Source organism: Camelina sativa, chromosome 19, assembly GCF_000633955.1.
Source record: "Camelina sativa cultivar DH55 chromosome 19, Cs, whole genome shotgun sequence".
NCBI lineage: Eukaryota > Viridiplantae > Streptophyta > Magnoliopsida > Brassicales > Brassicaceae > Camelina > Camelina sativa.
Genome location: NC_025703.1, coordinates 10,548,639 through 10,567,886, shown reverse-complemented (window position 1 = coordinate 10,567,886; position 19,248 = coordinate 10,548,639). Strand labels below are relative to the sequence as shown.

Here is a 19,248-nt window from a genome sequence, read left to right as displayed (position 1 = left end):
GTGTCTTTTGCGGGCTGTGTCTCAGTTCCGTTTGCAGGAGGAGCCTCAAGTTTGGGGGGTGGGTTTAAGTTTGCATCTTTATACTCGACGCCATATTCCATTGCCGACAGTTCAATCCCTGTCTTCACGAGCATCTTCATGAGCACTCCAATTTCAATGTTCCCACATAAATATGCCATCGGATATCCCATAGCTGGTTGTGCGTCTAAGGTAAATGATACACCTGAAACCAAACCCACATGAATCAAAACTAAACAAAAACCTAAAACATTTTTGTCCAAAAATTGATGATCTAGCTAGAGAAAAATACTGAACCTTGGATGGTCTTCAAAGCTCCTATGATTTTCTTATACCAACTTATTTCTAACGTGTTAAGCTCGAAGCAACATCTCTGCAGAAGCCAAAAACACACGATGTTAAATTTAAAACCATTGAGAAGTATTGGAAGTAGTGAAAAAGGAAAGAAGTTGTGAGAAATATAACATACCATGAAGTGGGAATTTGGTCTCCGGGTTCCTTGTGGATTCTCTTCATATCCATAATCAATTCGGAAAAGCTCAACGTACCTTCTCGCTACATACAATTTCTTAATGAATACTATAGGATCAACTTCTCCCCGTAGATATACCAACCAGTTTGACACATCGAGCTTTAAACCTTTCATGTTTCAGAGAATGACAACACAGTTTTAATTAGTCTTGTGTAATTAATTGACAAGAAAATCTTCAAGAGTCAAAGTTCTTTAATTACCTCCAATACCCTGGTAGATTTTATTTAACATCTTTTCGTAACCTTTGAGTGCAATATTCACACCAAAAACACATGTCTGTTCATAAAGTTACGCTGGAAATATTAGAGGAGGATCAAGAAAAGTATAGATTATTTATTGGAAAAAGATGTATTAAAACTGAGAATTACTTACCAGTAGAGTAGCCTGCATCGTTCTGAGTTTCTTCTAGAGCTCTGTGTAAATCTTAGATGATAATTGGAACGATTAGATGAGCTTGATTAGCTTCTATGATTTAGTTTCCTCTTTTATTTGTCCGTATATTTTTGTTTCCATAATGTAGAGATTTATTGCCTTTTAGTTTAGTAATCGTATATAAAATTATAACTAGAAATATTCCATATACACAAAAACTTTCCAATTTCTTTACCACTACGGCACTCATACATCATCTGAGTTTTTTTTTTTTTTTTTTTGGTGAGCCAAGCGGATTTTATTTTAACAAAAAGTAAGCCACCGTCGATTTGGCAAAAGAGGATTCTCGTCAATCAAAGTCTTTATATCTCGTAAGATTTTCTTTTGGATTTGCAAGATAACAAATAAAAAAAATGAATTACCAAGTCTGCACGCCACAAACAAGATTATTCAAATCAAATACAGTGGAACAAATAGTTCAACGGGAAAAAGCCAAAAACAAATTGCCTTGTGAAAAAAAGGACATCAGAATATTATTATTAGCACCAAGTGGAAAAATAAGCAGAATCAAGGTGTGTGTGTGTATATACCAATCAGATCCAAGAAGGGTCTTCAAGTTATGCACTGTGGTATATGTTTCTACATTCCTTCTTCCTCGATAGCTGAGTTCTTCTGATTTAGTGGCTGCAATGCAGATTCTGGTAACGTGTTTTGCTTTAGATTCTTTTTTATTGTTGCCACTTCCAACTTGTGTCTCCTCTTCAACTTTTCCATTTTCTTCTTTAGCTTCTCGTTTTCTTCTTCTGCTTCATTGAACTTTTCCTGCAACCAAATATGTTCATAGTGAGAGGCCAAAACTCAGAGAACAATGTCATACTCACAAACCATATATGGTTGTCATCAGTTAGTATTTGAAAATTTTGTTTTGTTACCTCAGCAGCTGATGCTGATTGTTCGGCTTCTCTGAGTCTGACAAGAACTTCTCCAGCAGTATGGACAGCTTCAGCAGTATTCCTTAGTTGTATCTTGAGGCTTACGTTTTCTCTCTTCAACAAATCCCTTTCTCGTTCTCTTTCTACTCTAAGAGCTGAGAGCTCAGTAGCAAGTGACTTAGCGAAACGAGAACCGCAACCCTTTTTTCCAGCCTTTGCTACTGCCTTCTTCAACTCTGTTATCCATTCCAATGTTGCTTTATGCTTTGATCCTAAGTCGTTGTACTTCTCTTGTAGCTCTGTGTAGTGTTCAACAAACCTGGCATGACCTAGAACAGATCTTCGAAGTGCATCCTCTAACTCCTCAGAAGATAGTTTCTCTTGTTTAAGCTGTGCTTCAGCTTTCTCTGCACGCGTACGTTGAGTTTCAATCTCAATTCTGAGTTCATTGGTCAATGATATCCACTCGCTTTCCATTTCTGTGCACTTGAGTCTTTCTTCTTCTATATCTTTTTCAGAAGTCTTGTTGCGGAGTTGAAATGAACGAGCCAACAGAGATGACCTCAGTTTGTCAGTGGACATGGTTACAGGCGTCTGCAACTTGGCTTTCAGATCTTCAATTTCTTTGAGTAATGCCTCCTTCTCGCCAATATCAAAGTCTGTCTTTTTGGAGTCGTCATCCGGGATTTGTTTTACGTCATATTTTTCATTTATGACTTCTGCTTGGCCACTCTCAACAACATCATTACAGCTGCGATGCTGCAGAACCATTTAATTGGGATATATGTTACAATCTCTCATATTTTTTCACTATCGATATGGTCAGAATAAGCTGAAGTAAGTACCAACCTGGTTTTCATTTGCAGAAGGAATTCGTTCTCCATTACTTGCTCCCACAAGTTCTTCTGTTTCATCCTCAGTTTGAAGCTTGTGTTGCTCTACCTGAAGAATATATAATTTAGTAACCAGACTGCTTAACCATATGTGTGATTCAAGTTTTCAATAGACATAAGACACAGAAATTGGGTTACCAGGCGCGTCAGCTGTTCAATCTTGGCTGCTTGCTCTGTGCACAATTTTTCAAGCTTTTGCTGCTTCTCAATAAACCCTTCCATATGATATCCATCCTGATTCACAATAAAAACAACAATATTAGCTTCAGGATAGCTGTCATTTTTTCTAAAATCTATAAAACATACTTTATCTGCTATATCACTTGTTATACTTACTCCCTCAACTACACTTGATAATTTGGAGCTGCAAAGTCTGCAGGAAGAACAGAGTGGCGACAGAGGTAGTCGATCATCTGTTAAAGATTTATCATCCTGTGGTATCTCTGTAGGAGGTTGCATGGTCAAATTATCAGAAGACAAAGAAACTGAGCATCGGTTTGATGAAGGGTTTAGCGGATTGTCAATAATATCCAAGCCTCTCCGCAGACTTGCAGCTAGAGACTCTGTAGAACCTGCGAATATCGTGCTTCCGCGTAAAGATGATCTGATATGTTGGCTCTCTGCAAAATAGGTGGACTTTATGCTCTGCCCCAGGCTATTCTGATTCCTGAGACATGATGAAGAGAGAGCTATGCTCTTCCTTAAAGAGTCTCTGATTTTAGGTGACTCTGACTGGATTGGTTCTTGCAAGATTAAGGATTGACGGCAGGGAATGACTGAAATGTGGTTTTCCAATGCAAATTCCTTTGTCCTTGATTTATTTACTGTATCTGCACTGTCTTCGTCATGTTCTTTCAAAGATTCACCAAAATCTTTATTTTCAGCTTCTGAACAAATCTCATCATCGTCCACAAGCTCTGATTCGTCGAATGCTGTTACAAACGAAGAGCTGACTGACTCTCTGCTGACAGGGAGGTTCTTTAGTTTCTGGTTGAATGAACCACGCAAGGACTTGATCTGCTGATGCAGTTCCTTTACATCATCTTCATCAACTGTTATCTCTTCCTCGTCATTATCAATTTTTGGCAGCATCAAAGAGCGGTTAAGACTGACTCTTAGTTGATTCAAGCTTTCACGTGCATTCTTAGCTCCAAAATAATCGTTTTTACTCCCAACAGTATGACAAATATCGGCTTTGGCTCTTGTCAGTTCTTCCTGAAAAAATGGTTGTAAATGATATTTGAATGACATCCAACTTTGAAAACCGAAAGATAAAAAAGGGAATGGTGTTGGTGGAAGAGGATATTACCTTTAGCAGACGAATCTGGTCACTCAAATCATTCACATCTTCTTCCGAGATCTCATTTATCATTGGCTTGTTTCCCATGGCTTTAGCCCGCTCACCAAATCTAAGGGTGCTCATCGTTCTTTTTGTGTCTCTGTGTTACAAAAACGAGCTCTATTAGTACATCTAGTGTGTATCCTGTCATTAAGATGCTTAAGTGTTTTGAGCTTTATTCTTTCAGCATATTTAGCATTAATTTGAATGTTAACAAGATCATTGTATTGATTGAATCTTAATACTTGGTACCATCAGGCTATTATGTTTAGATTTAACTAATTAGTGATAACAAGGTAAGAAAAATACTTGTCGCTCGGAAAAATGTTGCACAGGATAGTGAGTTTTGAATTTCCACCAAGAGATTCTTGCAACAAATGCGTCAAGCATGAAGTTTTATGTAGACTGCGATCGGATATTCCAGGGTGAACGTTTTTCGCCAGAGCGTTTACAACATGGCTGCACCAATAGTTAAGAATGAAAATGTTAATAGAACACTAACGAAGTTGTCGATCTTATGTTCCCTATTCTGGATGCTAACACAGGGAGTTCATAAAGTTATACCCGAGCTCAGACAGAGACTTCTTCAAGAACTTTTCTTCCTCCACACAATGCTTAGTAGCGTCACGTACGTTTGTTCCCACTCCAGCAAGATCAACAAGGTTGATCCTGCTTGTTCTGGTAGTATTGAAACATCTTGATGAGGCTCCCTGTGCGCAGATAGTATTTGATCATTCGCTCGTCAGATTGGAATACGAAAAGATAGTCAAAATATGAGTATACCTTATTCCAAGACTCGACAATGAAAGAAAATATGACGTGTGATCGAGAACTTTGAAAACTTGTGCTAGTTGCTCCAACTTTTCTGCTTGAAAGTCCCTGTAAAGCAGAATAAAGTGCACACCGGAACATGGGATATAGAGTTGGAATCAGTGGAGAAATGATTACTTCATCAACAGAAGCAAATAGCGGTTTCCAAGATATAGTGAAACGCTATACATAATATATTCATAAGTTCATAACTTAGAATACTTAATAGATGAAGCTGGCATGATACCTTCATCAGTATTTGAGCAACATCCTCGTAGCTATCTACATATTCCTCGGTCAACTTCTCGACATAAATACCATTCTTTGTATCATCCTTTATCTGCCGTACGAGACAATAAATAATCAAAAACTTACACTCAACAAAGATTAACAATGGGAAGAAAACTGTATACTAGTGAAGCTAACCTTAAGGTTTCTCTGGGTTTGATCAATCAAATCACTGATTTGTCCATTGTATATCTGCAGGAAAAGATTGAGCAATCTAAGTCAGCAAATTCTAAAAGCATATTTTGTCAAAAGAAAGAATCCTTCATATGGGTTTGGAAATTACCTCAAGAAAGGAACAACGGCACTGATAGTTCACTTCTTTTCCTGCGGACTTCATCTTCTCCTGCATAATTGGCAAAAGGATGACGCTCATTAATGAACCAACCAATCCTAACTCTCACAATCAAACAAAACCTTTTAGCAAATAGTAAGAAGCATAACTTACTCTCTGGATTTCAGAAAACAGCATCTGAAAGATTCTAGGCGCGAGTCCTTGCTCGCCTTTAGGAGAAGGATCCTCAAGCATTGAACCTGCAGGACCCCACATTGTATAGGTCTTCCCACTTGCATTCTAAGAAAATCCAAACAAAAGAATAATATATTTTCAACTTCGTATAGTGATCAACTGGTTTCAGTAGCTTTAAAAAAAAAAACAATCATTTCAATACCTGTCCATATGATAGCACACTAGTGTTGTAACCTGATAATGCATCCCGAACCAAAGGAACACCTACTTGTTGAAATACATCATCCTGGCATCATCACCAAGTAATAAACAAGTCAGACAAAAACACAATACAAGAAAAGATAAGTCCTTTATCGTCACCCTAAAAGAAACTTATCCAGATGAGTCGAACCTGATTTAGAATAGAGTCGAGAACAGAATCAAATGTAAACTGGCGATCCTGAACAGAATAGGAATCATTGGAAACTTTTTTAACTTTCCAGCAATACTCCTTTGTAGGTTTAATCCTCACCACAACCTTTTTGATATACAAAAAAATTGAGTTAGAACTTAGAACCCCCAATTTTTTATGAGGAAAGAAAAGCAAAAGGCTCTTAATTTCCTTAGAAAAATCCGAGCAAAAGGATTCTCCAAGATTAGAAAGAACCAACCTTTACATGTGGATTCAAGGCTTCTTCTTCTTCTTCTTCCACTTCATTCCGAAGTTTCACAGCCGACACTCCCTTTCTCTGAAAAGAATCACACAATTCAATCAACAAGACTCGAACCCGTTAGGGGAAACAATAGAAAAGAATCACGCAATTCCTATTCACTTACCCGAGACGATGAAGCTTCACCTCGGCGATTGAATGATTTAGAGATGGATCGATCTCGCGGAGTGTGGATGTTCGGGTCGTGAGGAGGGAAGTTTTCGATGTCGGATCTAGGGTTCAAATGGGCTGATACGGACTTGGGAAGGAAACTCCATTTAGAGGAAGTGGGTAAGGCTCCGGTGAAGCGATTGTCTGCCATAGCTACCCAAAATGACACAGCAGCTTGCGAGATCGGGTGATTGTTGAGAGAAAGAGAGAATGGGAGAGAGAGACGACGACGACGACGACGACGAGTGAAAGATTCAAAATTTGAAGGAGAGGGAAATGAAAAAANAAAAAAAAAAAAAAAAAAAAAAAGTAATGATAAAATTAAAGATTCAAACTTTGATATTATCTATTCATTCTCGGATCTACTTTACTCGACCGTTGTAGGATTCTTTTTCTCTTCTTTTCTTATCATATTTCAAAAAAAAAACAAATGATTGGTTATTAGGTGAGAGATAATAGTTGACGCAGTTACGAAGATTTAATTTGAACAAAATTATTATGTTTAAAATTATAGTTATAATCGAAAAAATTAAAAGAAAACTTTGACTTAATAGAGGATAATAATAAATCACTCTTTATACTTTCTTTGATATTCATATTCATCTTCAATGTTGTTTATTACATAAAATAAAAGAAATAAAAGAAAAGTTAAAGTCTTAATTTTAAGTTCATCTCGCTACACTACGCAGGTTCGAGCAACAGGAATGCAGTTAAGTGGGTTAGCCATAGTCAAGACCAATGCTCCACGAGACTCTTCCATATTAACCTTATCTCCTCCTTTGATTTTCCAGTCAAAGCATTGCACCATCACCCCAATCGCTGTTCCAACAAGAATGTAAGCTAGATTTACTCCAGGGCAGCCTCTCCTTCCACTACCAAAAGGAATGTACTTGAGTGCTTGTTCTCTCTTGTCTTCTTTTCCTGTTCCTAGAAACCTCTCTGGCTTAAACTCATTAGGCTCTTCCCAAAAATCAGGATCTCTCATCACAGCATAAGCATTAATTAACTAGTGGTGTCTTCTCCTGTACGTGAAACCCTCCGATCATACACCTTTCACGGGCCGTCCTTGCAAAGAGAGGCCCTGGTGGGTGCAGTCTCAGTCCTTCCTTAACAATCGCTTGCAAGTAAGGGAGGTTTGGTAGATCTGTTTCTTGAACCAACCTTGTTCTCCCTACAACGGAATCGATTTCTTGTCTTAAGATCTCAAGAACCTTAGGGTTGTTTATAATCTCTGCCATTGTCCACTGTGTTGCATGTCTCGAAGTGTCAGTGCCTGCAACAACAAGATCCTGCAGTTGAAAAAGTCTTTTTAGGTACAAAGACAATCAACAAGTGTTATTTTTGGAAATATAGATGAATCTGCCTATTACCACGAACAACGACTTAATTTGGTTCCTAGTGATCTTACACTCTGCATTATTGTCCCGGTAAGCTGCCAACAACACGCTTATCATGTCCATTTCTTGATCTTCGTCAAGTTTCTCTCCATGTTCCTCAAGAATCCTATCCAGCACTTATGAATCTGCAGGAAACACTCATTATCTCCTTTTTGAACAGTGTGATTCCGAGCTTCTTAAGGGGCCTGTGCAACATGTTTGCCATGAAAATCTTCTTTGTCAATGCAGTTGACTCCGTCACCAAGCCTCTAACTCTCTCCGCCTCACCATTCTCCTCAGAACAACTCCTCCCCATAATCATCTTGCAGATGCTATTGTTAATGAGCTTCATTGCTTCCTTACTAATCTCAACGCTCTCGTTCTTCATTGCCTTATCAAACAGACTCGTGTAAAACCGTTCTAGCTCATCTGCACGGATGCGTTGTGACCGCTCTAGTGCCTGAGGTCCAAGTAGTTTCGTGACCATTAGCTTCTTCATGAACTTCCAGTAGTCTCCATAAGGAGCGGTGAAAAATCCAGAAGATCCGACCAAGAGGGACTCACCGATTGGGGGGTTTCCTCGAAAAGAGATGTTCACATCATGTGCCCTGAAGATCTCGTATGCCACAGAAACCGATGAAACAAATAACACAGGGAAATTGAAGATGCAGAGATGGAGGAGAGATCCATATTTGAAGGAGAGTTTCTGTAAGGACTTGTGGGTTAGAGTAGAGAGGAGCAAGTGAAGATGACCAATGATTGGCAGAGAAGGAGGGCTTGGAGGCAAATCAAAGCCAGCCTGTGAGCTCTTTAGTTTCTTGAAGAAGAGAGGGTAACATAGGAGTAAGAAAAGGAAGCAGAGGAACATAAAGATGAAGCAGTTTTCAAAGTCGACAATCAATACTGCTGCCATTGTTTCTCAAAACGATGAGGCAGATGAAACAGAGTATCCTCTCTTATCAATAATCTATGAATGGTGTTGTTTCAATTTAAGAAATATGTTTTCATTCTTGAAGAATGTAAACAATGGAAATATGAAAGTAACTATTTTTAAAACAAGAAACGTTTCGGATCAGAAGTTCCTTGACACTCGTGACCATAATGATCATTAAATAAGTGAAAAAGAGAATTTGACACATAAGGCTATACGTGTATGTTATGAGTCTTGTATATAAAGAAATGTGCATGTGAAATACGCAAATTTTATGGCAATAAATTATGTTAGTTTTCCAAGTCTCTGACATAAGAAACACTCAATTAGCAAGACAAAGTATCTATTGGAAAGTGCACTCAAGTCTGGATTACTGATAGCTAATTTACACGTAACCAACATATCTATTTCCCCCTTTCATCAGCAGAATCTACCTCATGGTCATGAGAACGAACACTACTTTACACCAACGAACTAGCTATCAGAACAAGCAAATTCCAGATTCTCAAGATAGAAGTAGACTGCCACTGTGCCGTAACACTCATAAGTAACTCAACTGCTACCAATTAAGAATCAAAACAAAGCATAAAGACTCACAATTTTTGAAATTACAGTATTCTTTGTTTGTCACTTTACCAGTTCGTAAAAAACTGCCTTTTGTAAATCTCGTTCTTATCTAAAACCCCAAACGGAACCTTACACAAGTGAAATTATCTTCTTTTGTAGTCTAGCAACCCCAATAAAAGTCACAAAACCATTCATGGGTTATAATTTAATCTCCCTTGGGATCAACCAAGTATGCCATGTAACACAGTAATAAATCAGGTTCAATAAAAATTTAAACAGCTAATCAAACAGATCCCTGAGGCATAAGAATTGCGTTGGAATATGGAAAATTTCTACCAATCTAAACGAAGAACAACCTGCATCACGAAAATTCTAGAATTGAACTGCTCTATGAAACCAAATCGAAACAGAGAAAAGAAGCATCTACCTTAGAACTCACCAATCTTAAGATGAATTCAAGAGTGAGGGAAACAGATGATTGAACTGATTGAGACATAAAACAACATAAGTCAAGCAGATAGAAGAATCAAACTGCTCTATGCAACGCAACTGAATTCGAGAAAGTAAAAAGGTTGGAAGATAAAGTCAGAGACTCAGAGTATATGAACCATGCAACGATACAAACCGAAGGCAAAATGAGAGCTGAGTATCTCTATTGTCTAATAGTATATCTACGCTCAAGAGATTCAAGAAACTCTTACGAACAAGAGGCAAAAATAGAGAAGTTTCTAATTTATTTATATTCAGAAAATGGAAAATTCCATACAAAACCATGTACATACAATTCATAGTCCATACAGTAAAGCATGATTATCAAATAACCCAGGAAATTAAACAAATCGGTAGAAACTGAGACAATAACAACTTAGAGCATTTTTTTCTTACCAGTTTAACGAAATTCAGGACCCTTCTTTGTCTGCGAGTTCTGAGACATCTGATCAAATTACGAACTTGGCATCGCAGATTAGCAAGTAAAGGTTAACTTCGAGGAACAGGATTGCACTTCAGGGGATGAGCCATGGACAAGTTTAGTCCTCCAGCCTCATCCATGTTAACCTTGTCTCCTTTGATCCTCCAGTCAAAGCATTGCACCATCAATCCAACTGCGGTTTCAATAAAGATATAACCCAGATTTGAGCCAGGACAGCCTCTCCTTCCACTACCGAAAGGAATGTACTTAAGCGCTTGCTCTCGTCTTTCATCTTCTTGTCCTAATCTTGAAGAAGGTAGAAACCGCTCTGGTTTAAACTCCTCAGGGTCTTCCCAGACATTCGGATCTCTCATCATAACATACGCATTACCAACAAGTGTTGTCTTTTCTGGTACGTAGAAACCTCCAATCTTACACCCTTCTTGGAACGTCCTTACAAAGAGAGGCAATGGCGGGTGCAATCTCAATCCTTCCTTAACCACCGCTTGCAAATAGGGGAGCTTTGGTAGATCAGTTTCTTGAATCAGCCTTGTTTTTCCAACCACAGAATCAATTTCTTCTCTCAATCTCTCAAAAATGTTGGGGTTGCTAATGATCTCTGCCATTGTCCACTGAATTGATTGTGCTGAGGTATCAGTACCTGCAAATAAAAGCTCCTGCAGTTACAAAATGTTTCTTAGTAACAACAATTTTGATATATCCTCAAATGAAATCAGCTTAATGAGATGAACATTTACCACGAAAAACGCCTTGATGTGGTTCCTGGAAATCTTATGCTCTGCGTTCTCATCTCCACAAGCTGCCAACAACACATCGACCATGTCCCTATCTTGATGCTCATCCAGTTTCTGTTCATGTTCCGCAAGAACCCTCTCCAGCACCTCGTCAAAGCTGTTGGAAACACACATGATCTCCTTTTTAAACAAAGAGATTCCAAGCTTCTCAAGGGGCTTGCGCAGCAAAGTTGCAAACAAAACCTTTTTTGTCAAGCCATCTAACTCAGTAACCAATCCCCTGATTCTCTCAGCCTCACCATTCTCCTCTGAAAAACTTCTCCCCATGCTCATCCTCCAGAGGCTGTTGTTGATGATCTTTGTTGCTTCCTTACCAATCTCAACACTCTCCTTCTTCATCGCTTTATCAAGAAGGTTTGAATGAAACCGCTCTAGCTCACTCGCACGGATGCCTCGTGACCGCTCAAGTGCCTGTGGTCCGAGCAGCTTAGTAACCAGGAGCTTTTTCATGAACTTAAAATAATCTCCATAAGGAGCACTACCAAAGACAGAAGATCCAATCAAGATGGAATCGTCGATTGAGGGGTTGTCGCGAGACGAGATGTTCAAGTCATGAGCCTTAAAGATCTCGTAGGCCATGGAGGACGAGGAGACAAGGACTACAGGGAAGTTGAAGACGCGGAGATGGAGGAGAGGTCCATACTTGGATGAGAGTTTCTGTAAAGATTTGTGAGCTAGGGAAGAGAGGAGAAGGTGAGAATGGCCTATGATCGGAAGTGATGGAGGGCTTGGAGGCAAATCACAGCCATAGGGGTCAAGCCGTGAGTACTTAGGTTTCTTGAAGATGAAACAGTAGCAGAGGAGTGAGAAGAGGCATAGGAGGATTATGATGAAGCAGTTTTGAAAGTCAACGCTGAGTGCTGCCATTGTTGCTCAAAGTGACAAGGTAAATGAAACCAGAGTATTATCATCCCAAGAATCTACCAATATATGTATGACCGATAATATTGTCTATGCTCATCACTTAACCAGAGAATTATTGTCCCAAGAATCTACGAATATATATGTATGATCTATATTAGTGTTTATGCTCATTACTTAAAATATACTATAGTTTTTGGAAGTAGGTGGTATGAAGGAATCTAGAGTTTTTTTAAGTAATATACATTTTATCAGAACGCTTTTGGATACTTGTGGTCATATCTAGATTCTTGACCAGAATCCAAAGCTGCCTCAAAGCAGTAGTGACAGAGAATAGAAAATCAGTACTAGAAGCTTGTACAATATAGTCTAGCAGAGAACTAAGAAGCTGCTAATATCAGAGTATTTTTTTACTGCAAAAACCAACTATTGATGAAGTCTATAACTGCGTTGACACCGTTAGGGTGTCCATGAACCTAACAGTTTGAGTCCAGAGAGCACTAGGGAATGCGATACCAAATTAACTCCTATATATGTATACCTAACAGAGAAAGATTAGAAGAAAATGTTTAACATCTTCTTCCAGAAGACACAGCCTGTCCTTTAATCAAATGAAGAAGTAGAGACACTGAGATAAAACCAGTAATAATGATGCCTCCTGAAAACATTTTTGCAGCAGCCAAACTACTCGAAACCGAACCAAGTTTTACTGAAAATACCAAAATTTTCAATTGTAAAGGGAGACCAAAAAGAAAAAGAAAAAAATTGAATTGTGGACAGTAACCATAAAGTCCTATAGAAATCGGCTTCCCAAGACATCATATAATTTGTCAAAAGCTATCAGAAGACATTCATAAGCCCCTAATTAACAAACTCCTAAGTCCAATTTTTATATATAAATATAAAGATTATTAATTTCTGATAACCCATTAACAAAGAACAACCAACCTGAAGCAAACCATAAGAATCGAAACGAGCTACGACACGCAATTGAACCAACAAGTAAAAAACAAAATCGACCTAAAATTCACCAATTTCAAGATGGCCAACGACAACCACCTAATATTCACCAGCGATAACGACTGTGCCAGAGANAAAAAAAAAAAAAAAAAAAAGCAAACGAGACTCTCCGATACAATTTCATCTCTCACAAGATTCAGGAAAAATACTGAAGAGACAACAACAACAACAAGAAGACACAACGGGACAATGATTCTGATCACAATATTAATTGCGGTTTTGATATTGTAAACCGTTAAAATAATAACAAACCAAAGCTAAACCGATTTGAACCGGGAAACGTTTGGTTAATTAATACCATACAGAGAATATAGTGTGTGATTGATTCTTCTACAGCGTCATGTAAATTACGAATTTGGAAACTGCAGGTTAGAAAATGAAAGGTTTGGTCCGAGGAATAGGAGTCAACTTCAGGGGATGAGCCCTGGTCAAGTTGAGTCCTCCAGCCTCATCCATTTTGACCTTATCTCCTTTAATTCTCCATTCAAAGCACTGCACCATCGTTCCAATTACGGTACCTATGAAAATAGAAGCTAGATTTGATCCAGGACAGCCTCTCCTTCCGCTTCCGAAAGCAATGTGCTTCAGGGCTCTTCTCCTCTCATCCTCTTTCCCTAAAAGAAACCTCTCTGGCTTAAACTCACCAGGATCTTCCCAAGAGCTAGGGTCTCTCATCACAGCATAAGCATTAACTACAAGTGTTGTCTTCTCGGGTACGTAGTTCCCTTTGATCTCACAACTTCTTTGGAACGTTCTTACCACGAGAGGCAATGGTGGGTGTAATCTTAGCCCTTCTTTGACTACATATTCCAAGTAAGGGAGCTTCGGTAGATCTGTTTCTTGAATCAACTTTGTCTTCCCTACAACCAAATCGATTTCTTCTCTCAATCTCTTAAGAATGTTAGGGTTGTTAGTTATTTCAGCCATTGTCCATTGTATAGTTTGCGCTGAGGTATCAGTGCCTCCAAGGAAAAGCTCCTGTAAGTTTCAAACGTTTGTTAGTCAGAAATGTTTTTTTCGAGTTTTAATGAATCCACAACTAATGAGAAGAACATTTGATTACCACGAACATCGACTTGATGTGGTTCCTAGTGATCTTATGCTCTGAGTTTTCGTCTGCATAAGCTTCCAACAACGCATCCATCAGGTCGTTACCTTGTTGCTTGTTTGGTTTCTCTTCCTGTTCCACAAGAACTCTCTCAAGTATCTCATCAAAGCTGTCGGAAACATACATTATCTCCTTTTTAAACAGTGAGATTCCAAGCTTCTCTAGCGGCCAAAGCAATATGTTTACCAACAAAACCTTCTTCGTCAAGCCATCTAACTCAGTGACCAAACCTCTAACTCTCTCTGCGTCACCACTCTCTTCTGAAAAACTCCTCCCCATGCTCATCCTGCAGATGCTGTTGATAATGAGTTTTGTTGCTTCCTTACAAATCTCAACACTCTCCTTCTTCATCGCCTTATCGAGCAGGCTTGTGTAAAACCGCTCTAGCTCATCCGAACGGACGCTTCTTGACCGCTCGAGTGCTTGTGGCCCTAGCAGCTTTGTAACCAAGAGCTTCTTCATGAACTTCCAATAATCTCCATAAGGAGCACCCACAAAGACTGGAGAACCGATTAAGAGAGACTCGTCGATTGGAGGGTTGTCACGAGACGAGATGTTCAAGTCATGGGCCTTGAAGATCTCGTAAGCCACGGAGGCCGAGGAGACGAGGACTACAGGGAAGTTGAAGATGCGGAGATATAGGAGAGGTCCATACTTGGATGAGAGTTTCTGTAAAGATTTGTGTGCTAGGGAAGAGAGGAGATGGTGAAGATGGCCTATGATGGGAAGAGACGGAGGGCTCGGAGGCAAATCATGTCCAACTTGCTGATCCTTTAGTTTCTTGAAAAAGAGAGAGTGACAGAGGAGTGAGAAGAAGCAGAGGAGGAGTATGAAACTGAAGCAGTTTTGAAAGTCAACGGTCATCATTGCTGCAATTTTTTGCTCAAAGTGTGAGAGGTAGATGAAACAGAGTACTATCATCTGAAGAATATAAGGCATGATCTTAAGTTATTGTTCTATGTATATAACGACATACATGTAACGTTAAAATGAAGGGAATCTGAAATGTTTCTTTAGCAATAATATATACTGAGATCGGAAGTTATTTGGATACTAGCTAGAAAAGAGAAGAAAACAATATACAAATTACAAACTAGCAGTGTTTACCGGTTTCTTACAGTAAACCAAAGCTAATAAGCTTAAATCAAGAAACTAAACCAAAGCTTCCTTATTAAGAGGTCCTTGCCAGTTGCGGCCTCAACTGAGTTCAGTGACAAACAATACATATTGATTGCAGTTCGAAAAGATAAACCCCACAAATACGAAATAATCCACGAATAAACCGAAGAACAACACACAATTGTTTAAGGTTCCACACATAAGCCAAACTAAACCAAAAAACTCGGACACTGCTGAAACATAAAAAAGCAGAGCTACCTAATTACTTAGCAAAGATACATTAACTCCTATTCTGCAGATTCTATGTTAATGATCTTAAGGTTCGAGAAACAGGGATGATCTTAAGAGGATGAGCCATGGTCAAGCTCAGTCCTACAACAGCCTCTTCCATGTTAACTTTCTCTTCTTTGATTTTCCACTCAAATCCCTGCACCATCACTCCAATCGCAGTTCCAATAAAGAAATAAGCTAGATTTTCTCCAGGACAGCTTCTCCTTCCGCTTCCGAAAGGAATGTACTTAATTGCTTGCTCTCTTCTCTCCTTCTCCTGCTCTGACCTTGACGAAGCTAGAAACCTCTCTGGTTTAAACTCATCAGGATCTTCCCAAGAATCAGAATCTCTCATCACAGCATAAGCATTAACCATAAAGGTTGTTTTCTCCGGTACATAGAACCCTCCGACTCTACACCCTTCTTGAGAGAATCTTCCAAAGATAGGCCCCGGCGGGTGTAGTCTTAGCACTTCCTTGACCACCGCTTGCAAATCAGGGAGAATTGGTAAATCAAATTCTTGAATCAATCTTGTTTTTCCTACAACGGAATCAATTTCTCCTCTCAATCTCGCAAGAACATTATGGTTGTTAATGAGCTCCGCCATTGCCCACTGTGTTGTTTGCACCAAGGTGTCCGTACTTGCAAATAAGAGATCCTGCAGTTGCAAAATGTTTTTTCTTAAGCAGAACAGTTATGTATTCTAACTGAAACCACCTGATGAGAGGAACATTTACCGCGAAAAACGACTTGATATGGTTCCTAGAGATCTTATGCTCTGCATTTTCATCCCGATAAGCGGCCAATAACACGTCCATCAAGTCCGTACCTTGTTGATGCATGTCTAGTTTCTCTTCGTGTTCCACAAGGATCCTTTCGAGCAGCTCATCAAATCTGCAGGAAACATCCATCATTTCCCTTCTTAACAGTGTTAAAACAAGCTTTCTAAACCCCGAGCGCAACATGTTTGCCAACAAAATCTTCTTTGTCAAAGCATCTATCTCGGTAGCCAAAGCCCTGACGCTCTGAGCTTCACCATTCTCCTCTGAACAGCTCCTCCCCATAATCATCTTGCAGGTGCTATTGTTACTGAGCTTCAACGCTCCCGCACAGATATCCACGCTCTCCTTATTCACGGCCTTATCAAACAGGTTCTTGTAAAACCGATCTAGCTCCTCTGCACGGACTCCTCGTGATCGCTCGAGTGCCTGGGGTCCAAGCAAGTGCGTAACCAGGAGCTTCTTCATGAACTTCCAGTAATCTCCATAGGGAGCAGAGATGAAGTTGAGAGATCCGGCGAAAAAGGAATCATCAGTCGGAGGGAAGCCACGAGACGAGATGTTAACGTCGTGTGCCCTGAAGATCTCATAAGCAATGGATGCTGAGGAGACGAGGACTACAGGGAAACTGAAGACCCGGAGATAGAGAATAGATCCATACTTGGTGGAGAGTTTCTGTAAAGATCTGTGGACTAGAACAGAGAGAAGAAGGTGAAGATGACCGATGACCGGAAGAGACGGAGGGCTCGGAGGTAAATCAAAGTCAAGTCGAGGGTACTTTGGTTCCCTGAAGATAAGAGAGTAACAGAGTAGTGAGAAGAGGCATAGGAGGATAAAAATGAAGCAGTTTTGCAAGTCAACGATGATCATTTCTGCCAAGGTGAAAGAGAATAATGAGAAAGAGGATTTTTGCTAATCAAGAATCAACTATCCTATTCCTATGTGCATAAAGTAATGTATATAATCCATCGTGGTTAGTGTTTAGTGTTTACTAGAGTGGGACCAAGATGGTTCACTATTCTATCAATAGGCATTTACTTTAGTCATTGTTTTTTATACAGTATCTACTAAGAATCTAATAAGATAGAAGTTTTGATAGAAAAATGTTACTGGATTTGATCCAACCAAAAAAACTAATCACTACATTACTTATATTGTGGTCGACTCCAAAGCAGCTACAACAAGTACATAGGATAGAAAGAAGCCAAAAACATTGGAACCCAACAAGTAACCAACAAGTATAATGGAGTAATCGCAAGACATACACCAATATAGGGTAGCTTGACCACTCCAATCTCACCGTATAAAGCAGATGTTACCGCTCACAGAAGTTCACAAGGCTAAGCAGTGTGACGCGACTTTATGGAAACTAACTTTAGGCTGAAGGAACATTTTAAGTGGTCTAAATCCCAATCCATCTTCTTGTGTTTGGAAGACAAGACAGTGCCCGACCAAGCATAAAAAAAAATGGATGTTGGGTAGTCCATGGAGCTTAACTCTTGGAGAAATCAGCTTCCGAGTCACCATTGTCTCTTTGTATCTCAAATCCTATCTGAAATCAGATTCAAGATTCTCAAGTAAAAAAAAAAACGGAGACTACCACAACAAAATCACCAAAGAACAACACTTTATGTGGTCAACGCCTTTTAGCCGAGAGACCAAAAAAAACAAAAGTGACTCAATATTCTGATTTTAATCAAAAGAAAGGGAATTTATGAATCAACAGTACACAATGCTTAATGATATATATGCCCAGAATTTTCAATCTCCTATTTTTCCTTCATCACCCAAAAATTCTCCGTAGAAAAAAAAAAAAAAAAAACCCTTTCATCCAAATTAGAAAACCCCTTCACATATGAATATTTCTTCCTTTCTGGGCAATCAATGTCACAGACTCTCACAATTGAGTAGTTGAAGAAGAGAACGCAAAAGCTTTCTCAAATCTATTCGCCTGATACGGTTTTTGAATCGGAGAAAGAACAAAATCAGAAGATTGATTGAAATTGAAGTCGGTGGTGAATATGAACCAATAATATATGACTTAAACCGAAGAGCTGTTCATAATTATTTACGGTTTCACAAACTAAACCAAAAAATTAACAACTAAACCGGGAAACTTGGCACACAAAGCAGAGAGCTTCCTTGTTTACTCAGGAACAACTTTGTTTTAACAGATTCAAAAAGTTAAAGGGTTTGAGGTTCGAGAAACAGGAGTGATCTTAAGAGGATGAACCATGGTCAAGCTCAGTCCTACAACAGCCTCTTCCATGTTAATCTTCTTCTCATCTTTGATTCTCCTCCACTCAAACCCTTGCACCATTACTCCAATTGCAGTTCCCACAATGACATAAGCTAGATTTTCTCCAGGACAGCTTCTTCTCCCGCTTCCAAAAGGAATGTACTTGATTGCTTTCTCTCTTCTCTCCTCCTCTTTCTCTGTTCTTGAAGCTAAAAACCTCTCTGGCTTAAACACAAGTGGATCTTCCCAAGTTTCAGGATCTCTCATCACAGCATAAGCGTTAACAACAAGTGATGTCTCCTCCGGTACGTAAAACCCTCTGATATTACACCCTTCTTTTGAGAACCTTACAAAGAAAGGACCCGGCGGGTGCAGTCTTATCGTTTCCTTTACCACAGCTTGCAAACAAGGCAGGTTTTGTTGATCTGTTTCTTGAATCAACCTTGTTTTTCCCACCACGCAATCTATTTCTCCTCTCAGTCTCTCAAGAACGTTAGGGTTGTTAATGATCTCCCCCATTGCCCACTGTGTTGTTTTCACCGAGTTATCAGTGCCTGCAAATAAAAGATCCTGCAGTATTTGCAAAACGTTAATCGTATAGGCACAACAGTTTTTGATTTGTCAATGAAACTACTTGGAAGGGATGAACATAATAATTACCGCGATAACAGACTTGATATGGTTCCTTGTGATCTTATGCTCTGCTTTTTCATTTCGGTGAGCTACCAACAACGCGTCCATTA

At 39.2% G+C, this 19,248-nt stretch overlaps 7 protein-coding genes and 1 pseudogene across 9 annotated transcripts in view; all 8 read right to left on the bottom strand.

The window, feature by feature from the left end:
* The window catches only part of LOC104767670, a 2,370-nt gene extending 1,430 nt beyond the window's left edge, over positions 1 to 940 (bottom strand). Inside the window, exons 1-5 of the mRNA XM_010491663.1 lie at positions 923 to 940; positions 751 to 826; positions 488 to 657; positions 316 to 391; positions 58 to 223 (exon numbers count right to left, since the gene is read on the bottom strand). Of these exons, the coding sequence (XP_010489965.1) occupies positions 58 to 223; positions 316 to 391; positions 488 to 657; positions 751 to 826; positions 923 to 940 (506 nt within the window). The remainder of the gene's footprint in view (positions 1 to 57; positions 224 to 315; positions 392 to 487; positions 658 to 750; positions 827 to 922) is intronic.
* Positions 1 to 3,411, bottom strand: part of LOC104765894 (geranylgeranyl pyrophosphate synthase 10, mitochondrial) — a 6,190-nt gene extending 2,779 nt beyond the window's left edge. The window contains exon 1 of the mRNA XM_019241528.1: positions 3,385 to 3,411. The gene's annotated coding sequence lies outside the window, so the exon portion shown is untranslated. The remainder of the gene's footprint in view (positions 1 to 3,384) is intronic.
* Positions 1,320 to 6,788, bottom strand: LOC104765893 (kinesin-like protein KIN-12F). Its single transcript, XM_010489681.2, has 17 exons — positions 6,467 to 6,788; positions 6,301 to 6,378; positions 6,042 to 6,167; positions 5,853 to 5,936; positions 5,630 to 5,755; positions 5,468 to 5,527; positions 5,323 to 5,376; positions 5,144 to 5,236; positions 4,870 to 4,965; positions 4,651 to 4,796; positions 4,396 to 4,545; positions 4,057 to 4,186; positions 3,084 to 3,962; positions 2,886 to 2,981; positions 2,704 to 2,796; positions 1,855 to 2,613; positions 1,320 to 1,744 (listed from the first exon to the last, which is right to left on the bottom strand). The coding sequence occupies exons 1-17, from the start codon at positions 6,659 to 6,661 to the stop codon at positions 1,562 to 1,564; spliced, it is 3,348 nt and encodes a 1,115-aa protein (XP_010487983.1). The 5' UTR covers positions 6,662 to 6,788; the 3' UTR covers positions 1,320 to 1,561.
* Positions 7,069 to 8,966, bottom strand: LOC104765892 (annotated as a pseudogene).
* LOC104765891 (cytochrome P450 705A20-like) lies at positions 10,102 to 13,162 on the bottom strand. The gene is made up of 2 exons (XM_019241429.1): positions 11,053 to 13,162; positions 10,102 to 10,971 (listed from the first exon to the last, which is right to left on the bottom strand). Exons 1-2 carry the CDS (start codon positions 11,974 to 11,976, stop codon positions 10,363 to 10,365), a joined length of 1,533 nt encoding a protein of 510 aa, XP_019096974.1. The 5' UTR covers positions 11,977 to 13,162; the 3' UTR covers positions 10,102 to 10,362.
* LOC109124922 (cytochrome P450 705A20-like) lies at positions 13,206 to 15,235 on the bottom strand. The gene is made up of 2 exons (XM_019241426.1): positions 14,054 to 15,235; positions 13,206 to 13,968 (listed from the first exon to the last, which is right to left on the bottom strand). The coding sequence occupies exons 1-2, from the start codon at positions 15,035 to 15,037 to the stop codon at positions 13,360 to 13,362; spliced, it is 1,593 nt and encodes a 530-aa protein (XP_019096971.1). The 5' UTR covers positions 15,038 to 15,235; the 3' UTR covers positions 13,206 to 13,359.
* On the bottom strand, positions 15,248 to 18,263 carry LOC104765890 (cytochrome P450 705A20-like). Of its 3 annotated transcripts, none has more exons than XM_019241427.1 (3): positions 17,532 to 18,263; positions 16,225 to 17,053; positions 15,248 to 16,145 (listed from the first exon to the last, which is right to left on the bottom strand). In XM_019241427.1, exons 2-3 carry the CDS (start codon positions 16,732 to 16,734, stop codon positions 15,519 to 15,521), a joined length of 1,137 nt encoding a protein of 378 aa, XP_019096972.1. In that variant the 5' UTR covers positions 16,735 to 17,053; positions 17,532 to 18,263; the 3' UTR covers positions 15,248 to 15,518. The 3 variants fall into 3 exon arrangements, with proteins under 3 accessions (XP_019096972.1, XP_019096973.1, XP_010487979.1); XM_019241428.1 differs by having other exon boundaries at positions 17,567 to 18,263; XM_010489677.2 differs by lacking the exon at positions 17,532 to 18,263 and having other exon boundaries at positions 16,225 to 17,136.
* Positions 18,443 to 19,248, bottom strand: part of LOC104767668 (cytochrome P450 705A5-like) — a 2,501-nt gene continuing 1,695 nt past the window's right edge. The window contains exon 3 of the mRNA XM_019240869.1: positions 18,443 to 19,075. Coding sequence (XP_019096414.1) covers positions 18,443 to 19,075 — 633 coding nt within the window. The remainder of the gene's footprint in view (positions 19,076 to 19,248) is intronic.

What these genes read in the sequence shown, in the direction of transcription:
- LOC104765893 (XM_010489681.2), bottom strand. Translation starts at nt 6,661, where the DNA reads ATGGCAGACAATCGCTTCACCGGAGCCTTACCCACTTCCTCTAAATGG. An exon ending in ACCAGATTCGTCTGCTAAAG is followed by an intron (nt 3,963 to 4,056) that starts GTAATATCCTCT and finishes CCATTTTTTCAG; the next exon opens with GAAGAACTGACAAGAGCCAA. An exon ending in TTGAACAGCTGACGCGCCTG is followed by an intron (nt 2,797 to 2,885) that starts GTAACCCAATTT and finishes TATATTCTTCAG; the next exon opens with GTAGAGCAACACAAGCTTCA.
- LOC104765891 (XM_019241429.1), bottom strand. Translation starts at nt 11,976, where the DNA reads ATGGCAGCACTCAGCGTTGACTTTCAAAACTGCTTCATCATAATCCTC. An exon ending in ACATCAAGGCGTTTTTCGTG is followed by an intron (nt 10,972 to 11,052) that starts GTAAATGTTCAT and finishes TTGTAACTGCAG; the next exon opens with GAGCTTTTATTTGCAGGTAC.
- LOC109124922 (XM_019241426.1), bottom strand. Translation starts at nt 15,037, where the DNA reads ATGCCTTATATTCTTCAGATGATAGTACTCTGTTTCATCTACCTCTCA. An exon ending in ACATCAAGTCGATGTTCGTG is followed by an intron (nt 13,969 to 14,053) that starts GTAATCAAATGT and finishes TGAAACTTACAG; the next exon opens with GAGCTTTTCCTTGGAGGCAC.
- LOC104765890 (XM_010489677.2), bottom strand. Translation starts at nt 17,136, where the DNA reads ATGATCATCGTTGACTTGCAAAACTGCTTCATTTTTATCCTCCTATGC. An exon ending in ATATCAAGTCGTTTTTCGCG is followed by an intron (nt 16,146 to 16,224) that starts GTAAATGTTCCT and finishes TTGCAACTGCAG; the next exon opens with GATCTCTTATTTGCAAGTAC.